At 47.0% G+C, this 14385-nt stretch overlaps 1 protein-coding gene across 3 annotated transcripts in view; it reads left to right on the forward strand.

Moving 5' to 3' along the window:
• aoc2 (amine oxidase copper containing 2) overlaps positions 1 to 14385 on the forward strand; it is a 42847-nt gene that overhangs the window by 12815 nt on the left and 15647 nt on the right. Inside the window, exon 1 of one of the 3 annotated variants that reach the window (XM_028819802.2) lies at positions 12538 to 14117. The exons of the other annotated variants lie outside the window; for them this stretch is intronic. Coding sequence (XP_028675635.1) covers positions 12572 to 14117 — 1546 coding nt within the window. The 5' untranslated portion in view covers positions 12538 to 12571. Of the gene's footprint in view, positions 1 to 12537; positions 14118 to 14385 lie in introns of those variants that run through there. 3 annotated transcript variants of the gene reach the window in all.

The raw sequence follows: 14385 nt of genomic DNA on the forward strand, positions 1-14385 counted from the left end.
CTTAGGCTTCTCTCTTTTCCCTTTAAAATCCTATGGTTTCCTGCACCTTCCTGTTCTTCATCATTCCACTGATGATAATCCTCATGTTGGGGTTACTTGGGTTGGGTCTGCTCACAAGCGCCCCCTTTTGTTCACACAGCTGTATTGAATTCTTATATGCCTTACGTTTGCCATTGGAAGGTGTGTGGGATCTGTTGACATAGCCATTGGAGGGATTGAGGGGTTTGGGTTTGAACCCCCTGAAATAAGCTTTATGACAACTCAACTGATCAATCATGAGCGGAAATAAATATGGCATCCAGGATTCAAGCACTTGCTCTTCCTCCTAGAAATTAATTCCTGGCTAGTTACACCTAATGATCCACCTTAATGAAAAAGACAAGTGTCTGTGTGTCCATCCAAGTGCTGTGTCATTCCAACAGGTGGAGCAGCATCACAAACATTTGCAGTAATAAAATTAATTGCATTTGCCGTTCCAACAGATGGTGCACCACAGACAGTAACACTGCTTTTATGAAGCCCATACCTAATGGCATACAACAGAGTTCTATGCATTTGCCATTCCAACAGGTGGCAGTGATGCATTTTATTACCACAAACATTTGTGATGCACCAACTGTTGGAATGACAAATACAACGCATTTTATTACCACATAAATTACAAACTGCATTCCATAGATGGGGTCTACTTTAAGTATCTAGATTTCAACCAGTCTTAGAGGAGTGGCACAGCATGTATGTACAGCACATACTGTATATATATAGATGAAGAAGTGCTTAAGGGTTGTCCGTCTGTTATGCAAAACATCACAAACCGCTGTGCCTTGCAGTTTGATCTTGGACACAGTCGAGAGCTTATGCTGTGACATGTGTAATACGACCCATGAATTGGACATACAGGCTGCCTCGGCCATAAAATTCGGCAGCACACCCGTAGCTGATAGGACACCAATGGCCATGTGGGCACAGACAACTGCAAGCAGTGGGGTGGGCTCACATCCTATTTGTCACAAAGACAGTGTTGGCATATTCACATGGCATGACCATCAGGAAAAGAACATAGTAATTTGCAAACAGTGGCACCTACACGCCATGTGAGTGACAAGGGTGGCACGGCGGCGTTGCCACAAACAACTCTGTGAAGCACATTACACAGGTCATGCGGACTGCCAGCTGCAGAATACTGACAATGAATGACAAAGTGACACATTGGAAAGAACAGCAGTGACTCACAGCAGCGACATCTGCTGCCGGTGAACGACATTGCACAAGTCGTCTTCTTCAGAGCAGACCGCTCTTTGTCATCCAACTGTCCAAAGCCGATGCCATGAAAAAGAACAAGAGTTACGACCTCATCTAAGCATCATGCCAGGCAGAGAGAGCTGGCATGTAATGGATGACGAACGACAAACGATGAGGCGGCGAGCCACTGCAGCGCATACCAAAGCTAAAGGTCAGCCTACAATCAGAGACATTGAACGGTGCGTGAAAACTGCGGCCCATCACCTGATCAGCCAGAGACGCTCCGTTGAAGCCACAAACAGACTGGCGTTGTGCGGCGGCCCCTCTGCAAGATCGCCAAAGACGGAGACGTTAAAGTCATGACACGAGACTCTTCTCTTCAAGGGAATGTGGACCGCCGTCTGTACACAAGTCAGGTGCTCGACGTGGACGTGCTCTGATTGCCTCCGTTTGCTCTCTTTATTTCTTCTTTTACATCCCCCTTATTATTTCTTTTCATACTTATCTCGTACTCTTTCGTCAGCTTCGTGACTTCTTTGGTTTTTATTTTTTTCAATCAAACAGTTCTTTGGTTGTTTCATTCCATGATCGCCCATCTCGGACCACATCTCTTATTGGAAGAGTGGAACTCTAGAAACACAAATCTGCTGTATGGTAAAACATGAAGGGGGGTTCGAGTTTGGCTAGGGGGTTTGAGTCGCCTGCAAAGACGGAAAGTAGAAACACGGAGAGGAGGCGACAATAACGACAGAATCTGACAAGCGGGCTTAACGTAAACGGGCGCTTGAGAGACATTGAGACATGCACGTTAACACAGAGGACCGGCCCACGGAGGGGAAGAGACAGCCAGTAGTTTTCTACCAGGATTCTACCAGCTGTCCGCGACGGGCACTGTGGCAGGTAATAAGTGCAGGTGTGTGGCATGTGGCTCACTTCACTTGTGCCTTCATACCCAAAAATGTCATTACCAGGAGTGAAGCACAAATCCAACAAAAGACCCGTCTGTCTCTTTGGCTAAGAAAGCAAACACCTCCATGTGAAGGCCCTTTGGTTTAAATGCCAAACCAACGAGTTACTTTATGGACAAAGAGAAACAAACGCGTTCTGGTGACGATACTTTAAATATGTAGACAGTAAAACTACACGGGTATATATTAAAGGCAAAGTCAACAGACTTATTCACCCACTCGCTGTTTCCTATTGTATGTGCCAAGCAGGATTACCTGGCATGTGACCCTTACCTGGACATCAGGACAAGATAAAGGAGCAGTGGCAGACAGTTCTTAATTTTGAATATTTTTATCCCCCATCCGCTAGATGGCAACATCCTAGGACTGTGGTGACCATGTGGAACTCTGCAGGGCATGATGGGAGTTGTAGTGCCATGCTGGAACTCATGGGAGCCACCAGGGGGTGCTGCAGGGATTCATGATCTCTACTTTTTGAGACCTCTGACTGCTTCCTTCAGGGTGTGCCCTGGCACTGGAAGTACTCCCGGGTCCGACATAAAAGGACAGCCGAGTTGGGAAGAAAGAAGGAAGGAAGGCAACCCTCACTGGAGGGAAGTGGATGGAGTGAAAAGAGAGGGAAGGAGGAAAGGAAGAAGAATACGACCTGTGAGGATCCTTATGTGATGTATTTTTATAGTAAAAGCTTCAGTTTTGAACCCGTGACTGTCAATGTGTCAGTGGCGCCCCCTGTCTGTCACACTAGTTGGTTAGAAAGCTGAACATTTGGCAGGCTGGCACATTTGGGCAGTGGGCATCTGCAAAGAAAGGGCATTTAGATATAGCAATATTTAGACATAACCCCAAATACAAAAACTAAATACACCAAAATTTTAAAAAGTGCTTTGAAAGTTATGCCAGCGGTTCTCAGACTGTGGGGCACTAAGGGGGGCGCGAAGTAACAAAGAACGGGGTGCAAATGTTGCCATATGTGGCATAATTTCTCTATTTGTAGGAAAATTTTAAACCTGAAGCGGTGTATGGGCAGCAAAAAATATAGGAATAAATTTTATTAGGGCTTCAAATAAACGTTAGGGGGGCGCGATTAAAACTTATGAAAACTCGGGTCGCAAATACTTAAAGGCTGAGGAACGCTGAGTTATGCAAAAAAGAGAATGAGCCGAGCCGTGTTTTTTATGTGTTATTTATTAATAATATGCTAACTGAATCGCACTGTGCTGTGCTGTGAGTGCGCTTTATGCAAATGAACAAAATGATTGACAGGCCATGCAAACAGAACCAGCAACCAATTGGGTGCAGAGATGACTGAAGGTGCGGCTGGGCGGGGCTTGGTGGGGCTGGGCGGGTCCTTGCAGAGGACAGGAAGCGACGTGATGATGTTGCTGACTGCTGGCACACTTGGACTAGAGGGGGCTGGGTGGTCTTGTGGCCTCGGATCCCCTGCAGATTTTATTTTTGTTTTTTCTGTCCTCCCTGGCCATCGGACCTTACTCTTATTCTATGTTAATTAGTGTTGTCTTATTTTAAATCTTATTTTGTCTTTTTTTCTCTTTCTTCATCATGTAAAGCACTTTGAGCTCCATTATTTGTATGAAAATGTGCTCTAGAAATAAATGTTGTTGTTGTTGGACACGTACGGCTCTCATCTTGGTTGTCTGCTCCACTCTGTCAACCTTGAGCCCCCCCAGTCTTAGTGCAAAATTCCAACAGCACCTCCCCACACCCCCCCCCCCCTTCCCCATTCATCTGTGGCACTTCAATTTCTAATGGGGTAACACTCCGCGCTCTCACTCTTCACGTATCTACAGAACGTCAGTGTCACACACAGGGTGGGCACCGGCACTTTAAGCACGGCTTTGCATTCACAGTCACGCCTGCAGATACACACATGTGACAAGAAACATCACAAGAAATGTTAAAAATGCTGTACTTGAGTGAACGGCACAAACAGACAAAATGTGCAAACATCTCATGTTAATAATAAATTCCACATCATTCTCAATGACTGTCTGTTTCAGTTCCAGCGCTTACACTTTCCTGTCCTCATGTCTTTTGTCAATGTCAGCACTTTGGCTTCAGCTTTACTGATGTTGCTTTAAATGTCCTCTAGACATAAATTGGTACTGACATTGTTTTGCAACAAAAGCCAAGTCTGTCACCAGGAACAGCAGGAATGTTTTACGCCTGGACAATCGTGCAGTGAGTGAATAACGGGATTCTTACTTCTTACTCAAGGCACACCTCCATCCAAGGCAACTTACACCATTTGAGATTCCGTCAGCTCCTTTTCTGTGGTTTTTTTAATGTGATCGGAGTGCAGGCAGGTGACGGGACTCGCTCGGGGTCACACAGTGCTGGTGTCACTAGTGGGATCTAAAGCCACAGCCTCATTGATTGAAGGCCAGTAAGCCACACAGCCTGCCCAGAATATCAGACCACCGGTAAGGAACTTACAAAGATGTTGTGTAGAAGAGCACATGGCAGTTTAACTGTCGGCACCGTCTTACCAAACTGCCAGGGCAAAGCCAGCTAAGGCAGCCAGTATGAATTAAATAGTGAGGACCCTTCACCCTAGCAGGCCTCCTGATGCCCGCCTGTTTGTGGATTCCGGTCACATTTTCCCAGTTGTGGGGGCTTCAGTGTTAAATATAGTGGTGGGGTGGTGGTGACTTATTAGCTCTGCAGGGCTGCCAGATTTTAAATTTACTAAGGGATTTCAGTAGTACGAGGGTGTTATCCCATGTTTGCCATTATGAATGTAGAGAAAAGCCAAGCAAAATGACCCCTTTTATTGGCTAACTAAAAAGATTACAATATGCAAGCTTTCAAGGCAACTCAGGCCCCTTCTTTAGGCAAGATGTAATCCAGAAACTGGACTTCCCTGTGTTTATATACACACTCTAGGACAAGAAACAACATTGGTAAATCATTAAATGAGAAATCTTAAATGTAAAAAAATGAATAGATTCCTTCAGGGTTAGGGTTCATTTAACAAGAGAGAGAAGAACAATGTATGGTTAAGATCTTTGGATAAGATAACTGTCCAACAAAGTCTTTTGAAGTTTGTAATGAGTTTTTCAAAACAATGTGGGTCTGTAGTCAGGTTATCTGTCAGTCCAAGAAAAGCAAACAATCCTCATACCTGGCCGTAAGATCCATGTCTCTATTTAAACCATGTTGTAATATATTACATTTTAACATGAATTTAACTTCCCATTCTTTTCTCTCTTGCTGTGTTCTGAAGTTACCCATAAGCACTGTGACTTTAAAGTCCCTCTCACAGTGTCCATGGCTGTTGAAGTGGGCTGCTACAGGAACATCTGTGTTGCCAGGTTTAATGTGGCACCTGTGGAAATTCATTCTGTGGCGGAGTGTTTGTCCAGTTTCTCACACATAGAGTGCAGTGTGAGGACATTTCATGCGGAGAATTAGGTAGACCACATTAGATGATGTGCAGGAACATGATCCCTTTATGTCAGTGGTTCTCAACCTGTGGGGCGGGGCCCCCCTAGGGGGATGCGAAGTAACAAAAGGGGGGCACGAAGATGTGAAAAAAAGAAAACAAGAATCGAAAATATGAAAAATACATCTATTGAAACCAAAACAAATTAACTTAAACTACATTATGATACTAGAAAAATAAATATAGAGTTAGACAAATGTCGATAAAAGTTAAGTAGGTATAATAAAATATGCATCTATGATATATCATTAATTAAAAAAGAACAAATTGGTATTAGTGGGCTCCTTTCAAAAAAACATTAGTGGGGCGCAAATAAAACTGTTATGAAAACTCGGGTGGCAAATGCTTAAAGGTTGAGAAACTCTGTTTTATGTGATGTTCTAGTCGGCAGTGTGGTAGAACTACACGGTCTGTGTTATAAATGTGGGCACACGCTTTACATCTTTTCTGTAGGCAGGGAGTTGTGCCATTTTCTGTTGGTTCACTTAGGGAGCTTCGGACAATTAGTTGTTGAAGGTTTGGTGGTTGTCTGTATGCCAGGAGGGGAGGTTCAGGAAATCCATTTTTCGGTGTTTGGTCATTGTGTAGCATTGGATGAAGCTCTTTTATAATTTTTCAAAGTGCTTCAAGATGTGGGTTGTAGGTGACAACAAGGGGGGTGCGGTTCATGTTGTCTTTGTTTTTATATTCCAGAAGGTTGTCTCTGGGTTTGGCAGTAGCTCTTCTTATTTGGGTGTCTGTTGTTTTGGGGGTGTAACCTTGTCTGATGAAATCTTGTCTGAGCTCCTGCAGTTGTTTATCCCGGTCTGTCGGGTCTGAGCAAATATGATTGTAATGGAGCGCCTTATATGCTTGGGGTGGAAGGGATTTCAGTGAAGGAAATGCAAACTGTCTGCAGAGACTCGTTTAAAGAGCGAAACGATAAAGACAATAAAGTTGGAGCTGACATGGTGCCGTTGGCGTACTCGGGAGATCTCAAAGGACGCCGTTGAAGACGCCAATGACGTTTCGTCGCATTTTACTTTGAGGAATGACTCCCACTTGTTATGTATATAATGCCTTTAGAACCCTCACTTTTGTCACATTTTGTTTTTGTTGTCGCCTCCTGCTAAAATCATTTAATATCAATTTTTTTCCCCCACATCAAGAAACACTCAAATCCCCAAAGAGAAGAGGGGACCATTAGAGATGTTTGGAAATTTATTGAACATAAAAATAAAAATAAATGTCCCATTGACACGAATGTGCAGAGCCTTGGCTTTGGCTCTGCTGCTTTGTTGATCAGCGCTGAGATGTTTGGAGTCTACCTGTGGCCAACTCGGGTCACTAGACAGATTAGGAAAGGCACACCGCGCTCTCCAGAAGACAAGACACGAGGACAAAGGCAAAGACCTGAAGGAGGCTGCAGCGTTGAAGACTCTCAAGAGCTCAGTGATCTCCAGAATTCTTCAATGGAATTCGTTTGAAACAAACATGACTGTGCGGTGAGCTTCATGGCTGGTGACTCCTTCAGAGTCAGATTTACTAATCTATGAACCCCAAAGAGTCGCTCATTCACTAACCAGTTGACAGCCTGCACATTGACTACTGCTTGTGTTTCATATCTCATTCTTTACACACACAGACAGGTAAGGCGCATATTTGGATAATAAAGAGAGAAAGAGAGAGACACAGTGGAGAGAGAGAGAGAGAGAAAGAGAGAGATAGCGGAGAGAGAGAGAGAGAGAAAGAGAGAGATAGCGGAGAGAGAGAGCGAGAGAGAGAGCGGAGAGAGAGAGAGAGATAGCGGAGAGAGAGAGAAAGAGAGAGAGAGAGAGAAAGAGAGAGATAGCGGAGAGAGAGAGCGAGAGAGAGAGAGCGGAGAGAGAGAGAGAGAGATAGCGGAGAGAGAGAGAAAGAGAGAGAGTGAGCGAAAGAGAATGGAGAGAGAGCGGAGAGAGAGAGAGAGTGGAGAGAGAGAGAGAGAGTGGAGAGAGAGAGAGCGAGTGAGAGAGAGAAGAGAGAGAGTAGAGAGAGTGCACATTTGCTCCTCTTCCTCCATGTGTTCTATTTGCCGTTGCAATTCCACAATTCCTACTCATTTAATACAAATGACAGTCTGATCCCAATTTTTATAAAATTGAAAACTGTTTACGGTCATACCTTTATTTGTAAATGAAGTCCATGAGACTCTCCTTCTCCACGAAAATCTCTGTCACTTTCTTGTTAAAGTCCTCCTTATTTTCCTTTAGTTTTAAAAATCTTAATCTTCCATTTTAGCAGTCAGTCTAAACAAAAAATAAAAATAAACGGCCCGCTGCAGTGCACGTGACTTTCTGATGTCGCTAACTTATCGGCGCCTCTGCACAGAAGAACAGCAGCGATGAGCACGTGTTGGGCTCACATGCGCCCCCTTCAGGGTGCCGCAGTACTGTCTGCCTCACGCTGTGCCTTCTCACTGCGGTTTTGTGTCTGATCAGCAAGTCTAAATATGTCCCACACATTCATTAAAGATATTCGCCAGACTGTGGACAGGCGACAGGAACGCCCTAATTGTGTGTGAGGGACAGCACAGTCCGAGGTTCGGTTGTGTCGTCGCTACCTCAATTCGAGTTTCTTCTGTGTATTTGAACAGGAAATGCGCCAATTCAGCGATTTTGACTTTTAAAAAGATCAAAATTATTGAAATCACACAGAAAACAAATTTATAGCACAGACCAGTGGACACATTTATTTTATGTTATCATTATTAGCTCTTTTACTTTTCCTGATGACAGGTGAGGCTCTGCCTCCCCTGACCACACATCCCTGTCTTCAATTATGGAGGAAAGGCCTTAGAAAGAGAGGTGACCAAGAAGCTAATGGTCACTCTGACTGAACTCCAGAGAACCTGTATGGAGAACTTCCAGAAGGACAACCACCACCAGTGCAACACCCCCACCAGTCTGGGCTTTATGGCAGTGGGCCAAACGGAGGCCTCTTCTCCATAAAAGACGCACAGATGCCTGCTGGCAGTTTACAAAACGACACCTAAAGGCCTCTCAGACTGTCTGATCCCATGAGACCAAGATCAGCATCACAGCCAGGGGACACCAGGCACCACTCCTCATCTGTGCAGTACCATTGATTGGTTTGGGGACAGGAAGACCAACCAGGGTAGGGAGAGAAACCTGAAAACAGCAAAGTATGGAAAAGTCCTGCCGGTTGGTCCAAAGGTTATCTGTGACCCCCCCTAAGCAACACTGGGTGGCTTAGGGACAACTCTGGGAATGTCCTCGAGTGGCCCAGCTGAAGCCCAGTCCTGAACCCAATTGGCCAAAGGGCTTCAGTTAAACATTCCATAGAGGGTCTGGAGACTTGTGCCAATAGGATATCTGAGTTGGCGCTGCCCACGATTATGTGGACTTAGAAAAATGGTGTGGAATGGTGTGTATTACTAATAAGCTGGCAAACATTTATAAAATCGATTTGTCATTCTGGGTCAATGACTTTTGCTCGAGGCTGCAACAACGTATAAGAGGTGAAGGCGTCTGAGGACTTTCTGGAGGCGCTGTGAGTGTCACTTCTGATACACGCAAAGAATGGAGGCCTAAATCTGTTGGATATTAAATCCTGCAGCACAAGGCCGAGAGTTCATTGCTTCACAGATTGGATTCAATGTCAATGGCAGCATGGCAGTGCCATGTTCAGCGCTGCCACCTCTCAGCTCCAGTGCCAGTTGTCATCTTTGTGGAGTTTGCATGTTCTCCCCGTTTCTGTTACTTTTCCTTCATTTTCCCTCCCACACATGTACAGGTCTGGCTAAGCGTGTGTGTGTGTGTTTCAGTGGACCCCACTATTGACTGGCAGCCCACCCAGTGCTGACAGGACAGACTCAGGCCTCCCGCCACCCTGACATCCAAGCACAACACGTTACAATTAGAAAAGTGAGCAAAGCTCCTAAAGAGGAAGCCATTGGGCTCGTGGCTACCGCTAGTGGGCTATGAAGGTTCCAGAAGAATCGTAACTGATACAGGGACTCGGCCCACGGGCTCCTGCTGTGCTCTGAGGTGACCGCCGCCGTCATAAAGAGCTTCAGACATGGTGGCCCACCCGCTCTATGTCTGTTTTGGAGAATCTGGTCGGTTTTTGTTTTTTTCCTTTCTTTATCTTGACAACTTGATGTTAGAGGTGCTGCGGTTTGGGGTCTTATTTATTTATTTAGTTCTGTGGATTATCGTCACTCATGTCAACTGTGATAAGGGGTGCTCGCACATTTTGTACCGGAGACTAAATTGTCCTTGGATGGACGCCAGGGTACCGCACGTCCAGTTAACAGAACAAAATGATTAAAAGTGATGGGGAAATGCCTGGCAGCTGAGTCACTGGCACTGCTAGGGAGGGGGTACTGACTTTGTCTGTTTGGCTTTATTTCACTGTGAGTTGGTATTAGGCCCTAGCTGGAGAAGATAGATAGATAGATAGATGAAAGGCACTATATAATAGACAGATAGATAGATAGACAGAGTGAAAGGCACTATAAGAGAGATAGATTGATACTTTATTAATCCCAAGGGGAAATTCACAAGAAAGAGAAGCCACAGTGCCTGTAACTGGCTGGTGCTGGGCACTGGTTTCTGTGTCTCAATCACACAGGTTTGCAGTTTCCATCTTTGGCTGGCATTGGGTGCTGTTTCTGTATCTGGTACCCATTAGTCATCACTTTCCACTTTTGATAGACATGTGTCCCCACTTTCTGTATCAGGTAATTATAAGGCGTTGTAGTTGACTTTGTCTGGCATTAAGTATACTGGCGCAGATGAAGCACTGGGTCAGAGCCTGGTCAGATGTTGGCATACGTTTCCATTCTGACTGGCACTGGGCACCTGGTTTCCGTGCGTTGGTTATATTAGTCCCTTCTTTCTATACCAGGATAGGATTGAGCATCGGCTCTATGCAGTGGTGTAGCCGGCTTGCTGAAGACCCCTGTGCGGCACCCTGAGTTGGGCCCCTCCTGTCCGGCATAACTCTTAGGCCGGGTTTATACTTCACACAATGTGACGTGACGTTCCTGCTACGCAAGTGTTTTACTGTTTATACTCGCGCGCGTACTTTACGCAAATCTGGAGGAAACCACCAGGTGGCAGTGGGAGATATACAATACAATTTATTTTTGTAGAGCCCAAAATCACACAAGACGTGCCGCAATGGGCTTTAACAGGCCCTGCCTCTTGACAGCCCCCCAACCTCGACTCTCTAAGAAAACAAGAAAAAAACTCTTATAGGGAAAAAAATGGAAGAAACCTCGGGAAAGGGAGCTCAAAGAGAGACCCCTTACCAGGTAGGCTGGGCGTGCAGTGGGTATCAAAAAGAAAAAGGGGGTCAATACAGATATCATCACGGTGAGAACAGGTTCGGCTTCGCTGTGTTGTGATTTGCCTGAAACATCCATTAAACTCTAATGGCACCTTACTGGAATATCTCTGAAAAGGAAATGTAATCATTAAATCCATCAATCCAGGGATGTGTCCATTCCAGCAAGCACTGGGCACGAGGCTGAAACAATCTCTGGACGGGGCATCAACTCATCGCAAGGTGAATACAAGCAGACACAGACACACACTGGCGTCATTTTAGTGTCACCAAATCTGCACATCTTTGGAAGGAAACCGGAGCACACGGTGGAATCCCAGCAGGAAAACATGGAAACTGCAGGCAGGGAATACCAGCGACGTGACTCCCTGCGAGACAGCAGTGCCACCATGTCACCCCCATGTGTGTCATTATTAACAGTATTTAAACGAAATTAACAATTTATCTGTAAAAATGTAACATCCATACTTTAATGCATTTCATCATGAAAGTGGGGCGGCACGGTGGTGCAGTGGTAGCGCTGCTGCCTCGCAGTTGGAAGACCTGGGTACCTGGGTTCGCTTCCCAGGTCCTCCCTGCGTGGAGTTTGCATGTTCTCCCCGTGTCTGCGTGGGTTTCCTCCGGGCACTCAGGTTTCCTCCCACAGTCATTGGGACCTCTCTGAGGTCATTTCTGATGATTTTTAACTTGGAGGACGATCGTCCACACGCAGCAACGGCCATTGGCGTAGTTGGCAGTAACCTGTTAGCCATGCAGACATCACCGAAAGTAGACAACGGAGCGCAGTGACCTATCAGCAACAGTTCAGCTACTTGGAAAACAGTCGACTTGGTGATAGGACAGATTGAAAACACGGACGAAATGATGACAATGGAGCGTAATACGGCGGTGAAATGTCGGTGCTACAGTATAGCGTTCAACAAGAAGATCAGCAGCAGCGTACAATTCATCGTCAGCCATCGAGGTAACAAGACATTGAACATTGAAGCCACTCCATCGAGACTGTGAAACTGCTGTTTTAGTGAAGTTATTAAGAATTTTAAAAAATCTATATGTCCCCGAGTGGGACCCCCAAGCTCATAGGCCCTTGTGCTTTGCACAATCTGCCCAATCCATTGCTACCCCGACGCTTGTATGTCTGGGTAGCTTTAGTTCATCTTTAGTTTCTATGCCAGGTCCCCACTGAGGGTGGCACCGGGCCCAGTTTGTGTGACAGGTTCAATTACTTTCCATTGACTGCTGTTTTCTCAGTTTAGATGGCATAAGCCACTCGTCTGACATAGCTGCCATTTGTCTCTATTTTCCACCTTTGGTGCCTCCTTGTTCCCCCTGCAGGGTGCATTGTAACTCCCAACATAAATGGCCCATTCTGCTGCCCTCGGCTCCCCTGTGACTAGGGTCTGTTAGGCGAATACCTGCAGCACAGTTTACAGATCAAACAAGCAAACACAACTGGCATTGACTTGACTTTTGTGTCAAGGCTGCTCTTATCAGTGTCTGTCATTGGTTTATTTTTTGTCCCCGTGGTATAAAGACACTGGCATGCTGCAGGATCTGCGGGGCTGACATGCCATACCCGATGTATCTTGCTGGTTTCTCTCTCTGGACAGCGTTTGCTGTTCTGACTTGTGCTCAGGCCCTTGGCACTAAGAAATGTGCCCAGGAGGATGCCACCAAGACTACGGGTGCTCACCAGCCCAATCCCCACTCTTGGCTTTTTGCTGAGCTGTCCGTCAGTGAGCTGGCCACCATCCGGGACTACATGAAGGTGCAGAGCGCTGTAAACCTCTCGCAGTCGGCCTTCAAGCACCCTTCGGGGGACCACATTTTCTCTATTGAGCTGCGGGTGCCAAGGAAGCGGGAGGCGCTCCTCTACATGGATGCAGGCGGTGAGCCCCCACCTCGGGAGGCCACAGTGGTGGTCTTCAGTGGGACGCAGAGGAAGGTGGTGGAGTATGCCGTGGGACCCCTGCCCAAGCCCACTGTACACCGTGACATCACCTTATTGAACTACGGCCACTACCCCCATTTCAACGCACGCACGGTCACCAGGGAGGAGTACCAGCTCCTCTTACAACACCTCTTCACCCAGGAGCTCCCCAAAGCCAGGCAGGTGTTGCAGGAGAGTTTCGGCCCCGAGAAGTCCTACTTCTTCAATGATGTGGTGCCCAGGGGCTTTAGGTCCGGCGACCGTTCCACGTGGTTCTCGTTCCTCAGGAACAAGGCAGGCTTTTACCTGCACCCGCTGGGTCTGGATGTGCTGCTGGACCACAGTGACACCAACAGCACCAAGTGGCGCCTCCTAAAGGTTCTTTACAACGGCCAGCTTTTCAATAGCATGGAGGAACTGCGTGCCCAGTATGAGGCGGGCAACGTCACCAGGATCTTGTACCAGGACAGAGCCGACTACGCCACTCTGAAGCCTCACAGAAAGCCAACGGGCTCTCCTCCTGTCCAGACTGAGCCAAAGGGCAGAAGATACAGCATCCAGAACAACTGGGTGACCTACCTGGACTGGAGCTTCACCTTTGGCGTCAGCACACTCACAGGGATGAGGCTTTTTGACGTTCGCTTCAGGGGAGAACGAATCGCCTACGAAATCAGCGTCCAGGAAGCAGCATCCTTCTATGGCTCCAACTCAGCGGCCACCATGCTTACCAAATTCCTCGACTCGGGCTACGGCATGGGACGCTTCACTCATGAGCTGGTGCGGGGAGTTGACTGCCCCTACCTTGCCACCTATTTGGATAGCAGCCGCTTCATTGACACGGAGGAGCCAGAGACGTTCAGAAACTCCTTGTGTATCTTTGAGCACAATCAGGGACGTCCACTCCGGCGCCATTTTGAACACTATTTTCTGTCAAATTATGGGGGACTGGCCAGCAGTGTGCTGATCGTGAGGACCATCACCTCAATCGGGAACTACGATTTTGTGTGGGACTTTATGTTCTACCAGAACGGGGCGATGGAGGCCCGAGTGTTTCCTACAGGCTACATCTACTCGGTTCACCTGACGGAGGGCGGCCTGGAGTATGGCCACCAGGTGGCGGAGGACGTGTTGGGGATGATCCACACTCACTTCGTAAACTTCAAGGTGGACCTGGACATCGCCGGTATGTCACTTAGCACTCGAGGCGGTGGGCGCAGAGGGGGGCTGAGGGGCGGCGCGCATTTCAACTCGTCAGTCCTCAAGCGTTAATTCAGAACGTCACGCGCGTCACTTCACGTGAAGAAACATCCGAGGCTGAGGTGGCAAAGCACGACACCATAAAACGAGAGGGCAGAAATGCGGAGAGGAGCGACGCAAGCCATTATTGTCACCCGCGCCTCTCCGTGTGTTATGCCGGTACTGTGACACTCAGCGTGGCCGCTGCAAACACG

This window comes from Erpetoichthys calabaricus, chromosome 14 (assembly GCF_900747795.2).
Source record: "Erpetoichthys calabaricus chromosome 14, fErpCal1.3, whole genome shotgun sequence".
NCBI lineage: Eukaryota > Metazoa > Chordata > Cladistia > Polypteriformes > Polypteridae > Erpetoichthys > Erpetoichthys calabaricus.